This window comes from Grus americana, chromosome Z (assembly GCF_028858705.1).
Source record: "Grus americana isolate bGruAme1 chromosome Z, bGruAme1.mat, whole genome shotgun sequence".
Lineage (NCBI taxonomy): Eukaryota > Metazoa > Chordata > Aves > Gruiformes > Gruidae > Grus > Grus americana.
In genome coordinates this window covers 58,135,274-58,150,483 of record NC_072891.1, presented here as the reverse complement: position 1 = coordinate 58,150,483, position 15,210 = coordinate 58,135,274, and the positions used below count along the sequence as shown (strand labels likewise).

At 40.6% G+C, this 15,210-nt stretch overlaps 1 protein-coding gene across 3 annotated transcripts in view; it reads right to left on the bottom strand.

The window, feature by feature from the left end:
* ADAMTS19 (ADAM metallopeptidase with thrombospondin type 1 motif 19) overlaps window positions 1-14,402 on the bottom strand; it is a 161,431-nt gene extending 147,029 nt beyond the window's left edge. For 2 of the 3 annotated variants that reach the window (XM_054809886.1, XM_054809887.1), the window contains exons 1-2: window positions 14,007-14,402; window positions 12,389-12,999 (exon numbers count right to left, since the gene is read on the bottom strand). In XM_054809886.1, coding sequence (XP_054665861.1) covers window positions 12,389-12,999; window positions 14,007-14,091 — 696 coding nt within the window. In that variant the 5' untranslated portion in view covers window positions 14,092-14,402. The remainder of the gene's footprint in view (window positions 1-12,388; window positions 13,000-14,006) is intronic. The other variant, XM_054809888.1, reaches the window with a different exon arrangement.
* Between the last annotated feature and the right edge of the window lie 808 nt (window positions 14,403-15,210).

Sequence of the window (15,210 nt, the reverse complement as noted above, 5' to 3'; positions counted from 1 at the left end):
GAAACTGCATTAACTCCATTTCTTCAGTGCAAGCCTGGATTTAATCCCATCAGAATCTGAAATGCTATTTTATGCAGGCAATAATGTAATAGTACACAAAGGATGAGCACAAAGAATTCTACACTTAGTCTCATGCAGGAGATTTAAATGGAGAATATCAGCAACTGTGTATGTAACCTACATTAGATAAAATACCTAGACTAGTACCAAAAAGACCAATACAAGGGATCCAAGTTTAAATTGATTCATCCATGTAAAACACTCAAATACTGCATACCAATGAGCTACCATTGTTGAAACCCATGTGCTTTCATTGCAGTGACAGAAGGATGTGGCACAGCTCCAAAACCCGCCCCGTGATTGCCCACAGAGAAATTTAATCTGTGCTAATCCTTATTGAAATAACTATCCATGAGTCCATTATTTTGGTTTTGTTCTGAGAGAAGGGCTGAACTGCATTCAAAGACTATTTAATTCAAGGCAACACTCCATGAAAATCAGTTTTGTTCAAATCTACAATTTGCCAAAACTAGTAACTGTGCAAAACAGTAATTCAAGAAAGAAAAATAAACTATATTTATGGGCATAGAACTATAATTCAACAAATCATGCTAATCCATCTATAAAATAAAGTTATGCTTAGGCTTTTTATAATTCTATCTAGAATTACATGAACGCAGAACTGGTGGCTTTAAGAGAAATAAATAACACTCTCACAATTTATTACCATTTTAGATTCACATTGCTTAAAAAAGTTAAAAATATATAGAAGTCATATACTTCTATGACTCCACTCCTGACTGAAATTCATATCTAATTTTTTTTTCCAAACTATGCATAGTTTTTTTTTGCTTTTATCTTCTAAGCCTAGATTCTCCTTCCCGTTTTGGGGGAAAAAAAAATTAATTTACCTTTTGTTACACATAGAAACTAAAGTTCTGCTACTCTCATGAAAGAAGGAACAGTATCTAATTATTTTTCAAGAACTATTATTTTAACCAAAAGGAAAAAAATATATTTTGGAAGAAGGCTATTGTCCTTTTTTTAAAAGCTAGAGAGCTTGATTTTATGTGCTTAAGAATACAAATGGTGAGCAGAATGGAGTTTCGATATTAGCATATTGAACCAAGTAGCATCTTGGGCACTTTTAAGCAAACTTGTTTATATGAAACGAGAAGAAGATTTATCACCAGAAATGAAATAAGAAAGTGAATTATTTCCTTCCATTATTTCCAATGCAAATAATTTAGTATTAGAAGCAAAAAAAACCCCACAGGGACATAGAAGAAATCTTTGTTATTATGCTTCCTTAGAGAGGTTACTGCAGAAGAAACAGGTGATAAGAGCAAAAAAGGGAAACATGCTAGGACTATCAGCCAGAAACTGGAAAACTAAGTTTACTTTTAACTCCCTCACTCCCCTTGTATGTTACTTAATAAATATTTGGGGTGAGGTCCATTTACATCATACAGGGACAAAAGAGATTGGGGATCTATCTAGGCATAAAAACACCTAAAAAACTTCCCACCCCCTAACTTGCAACAAACTTGTAAATTCTCAGGAGATTTAAAAAATTGCCTAAGTTAGCAGAGTTTCACACAGAGCTTACAACAGAAGCATAGATCCAGACAGCTTTATGCCTGAAGAGTATCTTTAGAAAACAAATTAAGCAAGACCACAAATATTAAATCCTGAGAATATGTGTACAAACCTGGCTTTATGTTGCCTGCACATACTAAGCAGAAACCAAGAATAAGAACTCACCCTTCACCCACTGCTGTATCCTAGAATAACAAGCATTCAGCCCTTTTTTTGTGACTTTTCATGCCCCTTTTTTTCTCCTCTCTCCCAGCAAAGCACTTCATACAAGAAGCCTTGAAGCAGAGCTACACCTGAGTTTTCAAGGTTGTAATCCGATTGCCAGGCTAATCAGTGTTCTCACTGACAAAAAGAGCACTGAGAAGTTTAAGCACATCTGAAGCACAGTTTAACGTTTTACATAAAAGACGGCACTACTATAATGGCTCTAGCCATTGCTTGGGCACTTCTCCCAGCCAGTATCCCATTAAGACCAGAGAGACATAACAGGATGTTTACTCTGTACTGAATCATAAAAAGTTGTCCCCAGCTGAATTAACATCACCTGCAGAAATATCTGTATTTTCCTTAACATACTGCTATCTAAGTAAGTTTGACCCGACTTGACCCAGTTAAACTTCTGACATCTAATGAGAACTTAAGGTAGCACAGCTGAGATCATAAAACAAGCATGTGCAATTGTTGGAGAATAATCACACAGAAACTAAATCACTTAGCAAGTCAGTTTTGGGCACATATCTACATTTTTGGATGCAAAACTCATTCAGAAAATAATTCTGACTTAAGTACTGGTAGACCCAAGAAAAATATTCACAGCACAGTCTTCCAAAAATTTTACTTCTATTCACTTATGTGCAGATGCATGTATTATTAGCAACTAATGTTACAATATTGATTTATCATTCTAAACAGATTGTTCTGCAATTAGCACTAGAATCTTAATTCTTTCCCTTTCAAATAATATTTCTTTGCTTATTTATGCCATTATTAGAAGCAGTAGAAATAGCCACAAAGACCAGATTGTCCAGGCAATGACAGCTTAACAACAAAAGGTTAAGTGAACTGCTAATGCACAACAGATGCACATCTGATTTTAAATCTAATATAGATATTTTGGGCTATTGGTTTATAAAAGTTTGACCAGCTACCATCTGGATACGCAATATAACACACACTGCACGTCCTCAGCATATTTCACACTATTTCCATTACATTGCAGCTTCTGCTAAATGAGGAGCAAGAAACTAACCTTCATGCTATGTCCCTAAAGTCACCAGTGAGACACCAGAGTAAAAAATAAAAGGCACACACTCTACAGAACTCCTGCAAACATCTCATTCTCCCCCAAATCCAAATAGCTTCAAGTCATCCCCTTCTACCCTGGCAGCTCACATAGCAAAGAGAGATGTGCATCATTTGCATGCTACCTCTACATAATCATCAATTTTCACAGACTCCTCCTTCAGTATCCTCACCTACCATCAACACAACAATGACTCTCACACCAGATCCTTTCTATTCCTATTTCCTGTTTTCTATTTCCTCCCTAATTCCCAGCTCCCCTATTTTTATGGTATTACATCTTCAAAGTTATGGATGTTCCTGTTTTTTCCCCTGGCACAATCTGTCATTAACTACCAAAAAGAATCTCCATTCTTGCAGGTCCAAGAAATCTTAAAAAAAAAAAAAAAAGAAGACAAAGAACAGTGCTTTTAAAATAAAATCACAAGGGTTGCAACATGGAGAACATGTGTTTCTTTTAAAAATAATGGTTCATTTGCTATAGAAGAAACAATTGGCACATATCATAAGATATGAATAAAAGCCAGAGATAGAAGACTTGGAGAAAATTCTAATTTCGCTAACAGTTGTAGCTGGGAGAGGCTGTACCCTGTCTTTTCTCTTCAAAGCAGTTACCTTCAAATTAGGGGGTCAAAACTTTAGTAATTTAAATTAATGCAAAACTCATTAATGGACTTACTCAGTGTGCTGGTGCCCCCCCCCTTGAGCCACTCATTACTTGGCACAACTTGTCCCTTTATTTTTGAGCCACATACCTGAGCAGCAGACTAGTGCATCAAGGCACCCCCTTAATGTGCCTGGTTCTTGCTCACTTGGTAGCAAGAACAGCCTGGTATATCTGTGCTTGAACTGTGATATTCTTGTTCCCTCATTGCTTGGGAACAATAGTGATAATCAATCACCTTGTGACAACCTGGTACACCTGTACCTATCCCACAAATAGTGATTCTAAGTGAGACCCTTTGGGGTTCTCTTGGATTACAGTGGGTTGTGACCAGTACCTCCTGTGTGCTGAGGCACCTGAGAGGTGCAAACTTCATGAGAATCATCTGCCAGGTTGAAGCCAGCCTTCTCCAGTCTCAACTATTGTCTGCTGAGGAATGCTGATACTTTGTGAGTATTTACTCTAAACTCAAAGAGGGAAGTCTTAACTATAAGCTAGCTTCCTTCATCTACCTGTCTACTTATATATGTGTTTAAATACATACATTTGCCTTTATGGTTGTGGGGGGCATATATTACTGGGCCCAAGTATTTCTGTTAGTTTGTTTATACCTGTTTGTCTTAAGTTTTATGTTTATATATACATATATATGTATCTATACACTTTGATTTAAATTAGTGTGAATCTTGTCATCTTTGAATTTGTAATTAAGTTGCTGTTTTGATCATAATATATTTTACTGAATTACTTGTAAATCTTTAAAATTAGTCATTAAGTGCTGTTAAAATTTAACCTTTGATCTACCTTATACTATTAAAAAACTTTGAATTGACTAAATTGTAACTGTGTTAAGCACCTTCATCCACAATACCTTGTTTTTCTGATTTACCATCTCACTTCTGTATCTTGCAAAATAACCTTGACAATTAATTATTAATTACAAAGGGTAGAGACCTCAAGTGATTCACAACAGTCTCAATTTTTTTAAATAAAGCTACTCTGGAAATAGCATATTTCTCATTTCTAATTATGACTTGGAAATATGTTGCAAAGGGAGTATTTGTAGTGAAACTAAGCACTTTAGGATAACAGCAGGCTATTATAAACAGGATTAGTATCACAAATCAAACTTGTCACAAGATGGAGTGATTACATGATTATAGGATAGCTCTTTGAAGGAGAAAGGAATCATTACCACATGGTCTGAGGCACCTTGGCCCAACATCTCACATACCATGCCACAGTGTTTAATATTAAGGGAAACAGAGATCATTATGGTTCAAATGTAGTCTCGGCCTAAATCAAAACTGATTTTCTAAAACTTTCAGCTTTACATTAACACTACTGTTTCTATGTTTAAAAGACTTATCCTTCTTATCAATTAGCAAGAGTTCTCAGATACACAAAACAAAAATTCAACCAAATTCTGTTTCACCCAGAAAGGCAAAGATGAACAGCAACAAACTGCAGCATCAGAGCTCAAGAAGGAAAATAGAAACAAAGAGGGTTTAGTCCCTTATCTTTACATAGCTCTTCATTGGTTTATGGCTCCTAATTACACTAATTAAACATTTAAAGGGATGCCATCTCCAGTACACCTTTTCTTTATGAAAAAAAAAACCCAATGCAACCATATTTAGTAGTTCTGTTTGTAATTAGCTTGCTGGTCAGGTAGAATAAAGCAACGTTTGTTAATAGTGCTTTGCTTGTACATATATGCCGGTTATTCCAGCTGGCCATAGTGACTTTCTTGATTTTAATTTTCTCTGGCTTCTCTACTGTGTTTTCAGTTGTGCTTCATTAGATGTTCAAGGTCAGATTGTAATGAAAAGATTTTAATATAACAGAGAAATTAACAAAAAAAGCATGTAAGTCTATGCTGGAGGAAACTGCATCCGTGCCTAAGCATGCTAAAGTAAGCTCATGTAAACAATTTGTTTTTTCAGTTGGTGACCAGAGTTCCTAGAGGTCTGGCTGCCCTCCTCTCTCCCATGTTCCACTGCCATGTAAATCCAGCAGGAATGACCTGGCTTAGATTCAATACATATATTGAAAGTATGGGTATTCTCCCAGGAGCACCACCACATTTCATTGGTTCTTCCACTTTATGTAGAGATAGGAAGCACAAATTTCAGTCAAACACTTTAGTTTCCCAGGGGTGCTTCTGTTTCTTCTGCTAAGAAACTCACTTTCCTAACAGAGCAAAGCTGCTTTCTGTTGAGGGCTGACATTTCCACTCATGCCCTATTTTGCCCACCTATTTCTACTGATGACAAATTTCATATTGCCCATTTAAAGATGCTTAAAATACAAATAAGGCATAAGTTAAAGCCAACAAAGCAAAACTTGGTGAACCTGTGACGTCTCAGAAAGGGATACTCAGATATTTATTTCTGTCCCTCTCAGCAAAGTTTCATTTCTTTAACAAACTTGCAACACAACAGTGGGTAGACTGTGCGCTAAGAAATAGTTTAGCATTCCAAATAAGTAACTGGAAAAATCCCCAATAAACCTACCTGTGATTTCCCATATCTTTCTGTCTTGAGTTAGCCCTAGTTTTTAAAAAGAGGGGGTCTAAACACATATTTTACTGCTTGCATTTGTCCTGTTCCATTCAAGTATCCCAGGAAGCTACATATATAGGAGTGTGTACTTCATTTCATCCTGGCAGCCTTTAAGAATAATCCTATTTAATTTTATAATCCTCCTTCTGCAATGTCAAACTTTAGCCTATATGTATCAAATGGACCATGAATATTGCTAACAATCTTTTTTTCTTTCCCCTTTTATGAAAAATTGTTGGCAAACTGTTTTCTAATGCTTACCCTCAGCACAAAAGAAGCTGTAATTGTCTCAAATTTCTTTTGGAAAAGCATCTGGTGTGGAAGTTACTCAATACCAATGTGTAACTGCAACATCACTCAAGTGGGGAGCCAGGGGTACTATTTCTGGTTGACGAGTGGCTTGGTATTTAACTCATTTCAGGGTTGGTTGGTATGCTATGGTCCAGGATGTGTAATGGGGTAGTCATGCTCCAGCCTGATCGAAGCAAGAAGTCTATTGTTTGTTTCTCAGCCTTACACCTCACAGCCTGTAATAGCATAGCTTCCCAGGGCAATTTACAAAGACCATGAGTTGCTCTTGACCACCTGTTCCAAGAGCCCTACAAAAGCAGGGATGCTCACAAAAGCAAGGATTTACCTTGCATGTGCACTGAAAAGCAAATGTCAGGCTCACTACTCACCCCCAATGCAAACAATCCGTGCGTTCCCAATCAGTTTAACCCTATGTCAGGAAAGGAGTTGCAGCAGGTTAAGTATTGCACTGCCACTGAAAGAAGCTGTATAATCAAAAGGTAGAAGTACAGCTCTCCAAAACTGTCCAAGCTGTCCAAAAATTCAAGTGTACTTGCCATGTCAGACACTACTCTTATTGCAGGAATCACTAGGAAGTGTAACTAAGAACTATATTAATTGGCAGTTTTCCCACATAAAAATGTTGGAACACTGTGGTTAAAATCCTTCTCTAGGAGGAAAGATGTCAAAACAAGGCGGAATCCTACCCTTAAAAGTGAATGTGTGCAGAATTTTAGGACTACAGAAAATATTTTTTATTTTATTACTATTGTTCTATAACAATTTCATTCTGCTTATTTTGAGACAACCTGTAAAGTCAGACTATGCTCTATGCGTAAGTACAAAATAAAAAATCACAGGTTTATAGACGTTCTATTATGTGTCCTGAATTTAAGGATCATGTGAATTTTGAGTATCCTAAAACAATCTAAAATATTTTGAATGCATCATGTTATTCCCTATTAGTTAATAGCACTAATCTTCAAAACACAATTTGTGTCAGAAATAAAAAAATTATACATTTCCTGTAAAGGTGCTTCAGGATTTGTTTGGGTTTTTTTTCCCAAAAGTACCATACAAGCATTCCATTAGCCAAAGAATGCAGTTTTTTTGACATCCTAGTTTATTTTGGTTTTATTTAAGTAGGGCATTACCATCGGAAGTATTTGTTAAAATGTTGTTATTCAATGATATTTGGCACATCTCTGCACGACACAGAACTACTGACATCCATTCTTTTGCTGATGCAGGCAGTAGTGCTTTGGACAGTGCTCTTTAAATGTATGTATAACAGCTGGAGTAAATCTGTGACCACTTGTCTATAAAATATTGATCACATTTTTAAATACCTGCTTGTTAACAGCAATGAGGCCTAATAAAAGCACCATACACTTCTCTAGAGAGAGCTTTTCTCTGTATTGGAGATGTGTTAAGACTTGTTCCCACTCAAGTCACTGGGAAAATGCACATTAATTTTCATTGCAAATAGTATTTAACACTGATTTTTCAGGGATTTATAAAACTATAAATATGCTATTGACCATTTCACATTCTTAAGATCCAGTGAAAATACAGAAACACACAGAGGAATTTCAAAGCTTCTTTCCAGTAAATTAACTCAGCTGGCAATGCTGTCTGTTTAGGCAGATCTCCACAGGTTTTGTTAGACAATCTGCTAAGTGCTGTGATGAACAGTGTACCTGTATGGAGCTGCATTGTCCTGTCTATCCTCTGTGTATACATTTGCTCTTGTTTGCACTTCCTAACAGTCTAAACATATCCCATTGCTTTAGGTATAAGAAGACATCTGACTCCTTTCTCCACCTATTTATTGCAGACTGCTTCAGTTAAAAAAAACGTTGGGAAAATGCCTGCCTGTCACCACATGGCCATACAATACTACCTAGGCAGTTCAGTGCTGAGAAAAAACATTAAATGCCTCTCTTTCTGAAATGATAGGAGTAGGGCATAAAGCACACACTTGCCATGTTTACAGCTCTCTTTGGGGAAATGCAGTGAGACTACTTCAACTTTTGTGCTAGCAGCAGAGCAGATGGTTGGTAAAGAACAAGTAGCCAAATTTCTTAATTCTAAGTCCACAGTAAGTTTCTCCCACAGCATGTTCTAAAAGAACTACCAGTTGTAAGTTATATATATTACCAGTTACAAATAAAACTGTTCAACTACATTTGACATGCTTTTTTTTCTTATTTCAAATATCATGGCAAAACACAAGCAAACAGTATAAACAACCACTTAAATAATCAATAGTCCAGCTCTGCAATTCATCACTTTCAGAAGAGCAGTCTCACTGGCATCAGCAGGACTGCTTACATCTTGGTATTTGGCTAATGATGAACGACAAGTAGGTAGTCAGCATACAGATGGAGAATTCTTGGAAACCTCTCCTTATTAATCTTCCCGCAGCACCAGTGCAGAATCCCAAAACATACTTAAGAGTAAATCCCATTGAGCTACAGAAGGATGTAAGAATCCACAAGTGTTTTACCAAGGAGTTGGACAGGGCCATCACCATTCATCACGTGAGCTCTGAGATTACACCATGGTCATGGTGACGGAGTTTCTAGATGGTCCATGTATATCTCCAGCCTTTAGTTTGATTAGCAAATATCCACTGAGCTATGTTTCCTATTTGTCAAGATAGGTTGCCAAATGAAATCAATGCTGACAGTCAGAACTTGGTTAGTAATTATCTGGGAGTAGAGGTCTCATTTTTCACTTGTATATTCACATGATTAACATGGTATGTCATGAAACCCATTATTATCATCCCTCCATACTGGCTTTTGATGAACAGCTCAAGAAAAAACACACTACTGAAGCTCTCAAGAACTGTGAAATAAGAAATATGAGGAAGCTTTAATGTTGTGCTGTACATTGCATGCTTTACCCAACTGCAATCAGTAAAGTATTCAAAAAGCATTGAAATCCCACTTCAAGAGGATAAGGTGCCTAACATCTGCAACACTATTCTTCTGTCTTTCGGCGTATAGAAGGAGCAGTTAAGACTTCTACATAGACAATTTTTTCAATTTCCTGAATATGACCGGCATGTCAAGTCTCTCCATGCCTTGAAAAGTTGGAACTAACACCAACATCCTAACTTGGATGGCACAACTTCATGCAAGCCCTTTTTTTCATTTTATTAAAGACCAGGTATATTTCACAAAGCTAGCCCTACTGCATCAGCCACACATCTGTACTGCTATATATGTGACCATCGCCTGCACATGATGGCCAAACCTTTTCTATTGGCCTTTACCCTTCTTCACACTTCCTCCAGTGTGGCAAAATCACTGTTGTCTGTCAGACTACAGTTACTTTCCTCAGTGAATAAGAGATTCACTAAAAGGCTATTATTTACAGAGCAGAATGTTGGAAGTTCTGTTTGTTAGATAGAGATGCTGTTTTTCACACTGAAAAGAAAAATTGCTGAGTGGAATCTAAGCTGCACGTTAAGCAACTAATAGCCCACTTGTTTGGCCTTCCAAAGTGTATGCAGCCTAGTAATCCTAACCCCAAGGCTTTGAAATGAGAGTATATCTAAGACATTCATGCCACATTTTCTCTGAAATTTCTTTATATTTAAAATGAAAAAAATAAATTGTAATTGAGGTAACTACAATGAAATATTTGTAGGTTCAAGTTTCAATGGATTTTTACATCTTAAAAGAGAAAATGTAGTTTGAAATATTGCTTGGCTCTTTTTGCCAAGGAAAAAGGCATCTAGAGGAAATGGTGGAATATACAATGTATGTATGATGTTTTTTCAAGACTCTTGGAAACAGAGCAACTTACATATGTAATAGAGCCCAAGTAATGACTGAATAAAGAATGACAGATAAGATTTGTTATGACAACTTTGACATAATAGCACTCTGCAATTTTTTTAACTATGTGTCTGATGCAGCAACACTCTCAAGAAGAACAGATGCTTTTAACTATTTCACTGCAAACAAGACTATGCAATTGAGGATCATGGCAACACCAGTCAACATCAACAACAGTTTCCAATTTTACTTGAGATACATAGAAGAGTTTCTATTTCAGCTGCAGCTTTCTGAATGGGGAACATGATCCAGGCACATGCATGCTGACAGCCGGTAGGCTGGGAGTAAGCTGGTTCTCCTAGAAGTCTGACTGAATAAAAAATTACTAATGGGGCTCCTGGGGAACTGGGATCTGTTTAAACAGTGAATTTCAGTCTATAAATCAAGTCAAAACAATTACAGATATGCAGATATGTACATCACTTTTGAGCAGACGTTTGTGATAATTATCTCTACCAATTTCTTTGCAAAATTTTCTCTAACCTAATTTTACCCATACGCAATGTAGAAGAAAGTAAAATTCTAACAAGAACAAGGAGTACAGAAGTCAAATGCTTTTCCAGAACTAAGAAATCCTTTACCTGATTGCTTTCAAACCACCTTCAGTTGACTCCCAGTATTTTTCTTCACAACTAGTTCTGCTACCATGCTTTGGAAAATCTGACAAAATGTCAATAATTAGATGCCAGCCACCTAGAGTTGTGTGAAACTTGGCGGATTCACTTTGCAGGAGTGCAGGCAAATATTTTATTTGGTGTCAATCCACATATGTTCCCTCTCCACCACTTTCAGTCTAGGTTTTGACTTTTGAATAAGTCCAAAAAGGCAAATGAATAAGCAGTCAAAATTTGATCATGCAAATAAAATATCAGGCAGGCATATCTTCATGAATCAACAATGTAACGAGTCAGATGCTCAATTTGGAAAGAAATACAAGTAAATAGCTATCATGTGATTGTGGTGATTTACACTCATCTAGCCACCCAAAAAACCCAGGGTCACGATGATGTTAACTCTCCCTAGCACCATTACTCTTTGTATTCTATATTCTGTAAAGTGCTGCAGGCGTGTGCATTTATGATACTGTATAAAGGCCCAAAATGAGAATAATAGTTGTAATAATTGTTTTTGTTTTAAATCCTGCCAGCATTTTACATCATCCCAGCTGCTTTCTACTCTTTCCATCCACCCCCAAGTATCTTGGGATTGCAGCACACTGGATCACCACTGCTGTTGTCAGTGTGCCCAGTTCTGGTCTTTATCTGGTAAAAATCATGACTGATTCAACAGAAATTATAGCAGGTGAAATTTGTTTTAAATAAGGGAGGTATGCCACAGAAGTAATAACCATTCAAAAGGTCTGACTGTATTAACATTTCTGCTGAGAACATACTCATTACATGCTTCTATGGAGGAACTGAGAGGAAAGAAGGGTATGGAGTGCCAAATCCAAGTAACTACAGGTATCACATATTGGAAGTTGTGAGGTAGAGAAAAAAGGCTAAAGGGATGACAGGAATTAAAGAAACGGAATAATGAAGATGATAAAGTAGACATAAAATATTGGTAGAGGTAGAAAAGACAGAACAGTAGGATGATGTAGGAGATAAGAAAGATAACACAGATGAGAAAGATAACTTTAGAATATAGGATGGGAATGAAGAACAAACGGATTACAGATGGACTGGAGGAGAGATGCTGATACAGGGGAAAGGAAGGAGAGAGAGCATGGAGGTAACTAATTACAGGCACAAGCTGAAGACCAAGATAAAATTAGGGATAAAGATGAGAAAAATCAAAGAAAGAAAGGCTTAAGAATAAAAAGGAGATCCAAAAAAGGTATGGGACTGAGACACAAACATGTATGTGGAAATGGTACAAAGAACATCAAAACTCTACAAGATAAAAGCAGAAGCAGCATTTGAGAAAAATTATGAGTGGGATAATAAAAGTATGAATGGCCCAATGGTTAAAAATAAGGATAAGTACAGAGATAGAACCCAAGAGGATATGAAAGAAAGAAGACCTCAGGAAAGGGATGGGAGTAAAAAGCAGCAGATGAACCTGATACTTGGATGGAGACCTTGGTGCTACCCCTGCATGCAAGGTCATCTTACCAATCCACCACAGGTACTGAAGGAGGCGAAGGAGCCTGGGTAGCGCAGGACAGCACCACTGTAGTAACAAGCTCTCTCAGGTTGCGACTGTGCAGCACCGGGTGGGCTTTTGCCCTCACCCCCAAGCCGCTCCTCCACGGCAAAGCCTGGAGCCAGGAAGCGGCTGTCCCTCTTGAGCAGCAGGTAGAGCTCTCGAGCAAAAGCTGGGATCCTCAGGAGCACCTCATCTCCGTCCTCTGCTGGAGGTGGTGGTGGAGGGGATGGTGGTGGTGGCAACTGAGAGGCAGCACCAGACCCCTGGGGCAGGGGGGACCAGTGGTAAAACTCCTGAGACTCATACTCATCCTCAGTGTTGTCTTCCTCTGCTGCCTCCCCCACAGCCTGCGTCTGCCCTTCTACCGAGGAGGAGACTGAACGCACCTCCCGGGAACTGCCGGCCACTTGGCTAGGTGTGACGGGAGCACTGAGGGTGCTGCTTCGGTTCCCACAGCTGGGGTCGGTGCTACAGCCCCCTCCACCACTGCTGCCACCCACTGGCTCCTGCTGGCCCCTGCTCCACAGCGCAGGGAAGACGATCTCCCACTCCTCAGTTTCTTCTGAAGCATGGAGACCTGTGGGAAGGCCAGCAGATGCTTTAAATGAGTGCAGCACCCAGCAGCTCACAGCACCTGCCAGAAACCTATCCTATGCCACCTATGACATGCTCCTTCAGGCTCCCAGCCCACCAAGCATGCCACCCAAAATACAGTGGGCTCAGTTTGGCCCTTTCATCCTGTCCTTACACATGGCAGACGGGCCAGCCACTAGAGGTCTCTGTGCCTGTTCAGGTGTCTGGGACACACCACGGTCCTGGTAAACACTGAGAGAGAGCTGAAGCTCAAGCTGGGTACAAGTTGTGTTTGTACCAGTAGCTGGGGATGTTCTTCGTCATGACTACCACCTCCATGCAAGGAGAGTTGCACAAAACTTTCATCATTTAGACAAAGTGGTAACATTTTCACACAGCTAAAAAAAAAAAAAGTAATTTTAGCAGGGAAAACCTGAACAAAAAAAATGGAAAATTTCAACCTTCTTTTCAGCATGTTTTGCAAAACCCACTATGATTTCAAAAGTGCAGCCAAATGCACACACACCCCATGGCCGCACATTTGCAAGTGCACGTGCAAGTGGCAGATGCATGCACATGCTGTATCATCATTATAATTATAATCAAATTGAATGGTAATCACTAATTAGTGATGTCTGCGTATTACACACACCACATCACAATTTAACCAAAATTCCCAGCCTACCCGCATTATGTTTATAAACATGAGTACATACAATCTCCACCAGCCTGAGGCAGAAGACAGTTTTATTTACACATTCATCCTACACACGCTAGGAATAGCAGTACTAAGACGACGGGGCCGCCTATGAGAATTAGTACCTCATACAGACGAGCACAATGCAATGCACCCTCACAGTGGAGGCACGCATTATCTGATCAAGCATCGGTTACAGGGGACAGGCACAGCTGTTAAGCGCTTAACAGTGGTCCGGTACCGGCTACAGGCAGCCGGCGGGGCACGAAGGCCGCCCGAGGCTCGGCCCAGTCCCGCGGAAGGCGCGCACTTACCTGCGGCAAGCCCGCTTGACAGCACGCACAGCTGGTAGAAAACGCAGCAGACGCGGCTCAGGCGCATCCTCCCGCCCATCCCCATCGGCTCCGCGCCCGCGGGACACCGGCAGGCAGGACAGGGAGGGCCGGGCCGAGCTGAACCGGGCCGGGAGCGCCGCAGAGCGCAGCCACCTGGGCGCCCGCGGCGAAACTGCAGGCGAGCGCGAAGCGGACGTCCCAGCGGGGCGGGCGGGCAGCGCTGGACGTGCAGCGCACGGCGGGTGTGGGAATGTGCGTGTGTGTGTGTGCGTGTGCGCGAGTGTGGGCGCAGGCAAGCAGGAACGGGGCCCGTGCGCGCACACAGCGCCCGGCGGCGGGCGGGCAGCTGCGCCCCGGCGGCTGCGACCGCGCTGCCCCCGCCCGCCGCTCGCCCTCACGGGGCGGGACGCGCCGGGCCCCGTCCCCTCCGGCCCCGTCCGGGCCCCGCCCCGCCTCGCCCGGGCGGGCACGCGGCGCGGCCCCCCTTCCTCCCTCCCTCCCCCCCCCCCCCCCCGCCGCCAATGCCGCCGCCGGGCGCCCGGACGGCTCCGCAGGCAGCCAGGTGCCGGCCGTGCCCTGCGGGCACCTTGCGCGGCCCTCGGGAGACTGCGCTTCGCACCCCGCCCGCCTCCACCGGCCGTGCAGTGGCACAAACCGCGTGCAGCCCGACAGCAGGAAGGGCTTCTCTCATACCCGCCGCCAACAAGGCGTTCCGCACAGCCTTTGCCTCAAATTCAGGGAGTAGCAGAGATTGACCATTTCTGCCTGGTTTTGTGTAATTTGATTCTAAACTCCTTTTTCCTCCACTACGCAGCTTTCCATGGAAACCCATCACTTTCCACCCCAACCCTTGTCAGTAGAGGAATGCTTAAATGAGGAGTCGAGCAAAAGCTTTCAATGCAAATCTAGCATCAGCATAAATTGCAGAGACAACAGGTAAACATGTCCCTCTAAATCCTGATTTCTTATCATAACTTGTGCTGCTCTACCTACTGTTGGTGGTGTCAAAGGTTACTATGATGCCTTAGGGGAAAGCAGAGCAATCTACTGGGGAGAGGAAAGCCATCTGTGCCATGAAGTGTAAGCTACAAAGTTGCAAGAATTCTTTCTAAAAATTAGTTGCATAAAATGAAAAGCAAAACAAACAAACAAAAATCACGTGTTAAGACTCTAAATAAAAAAC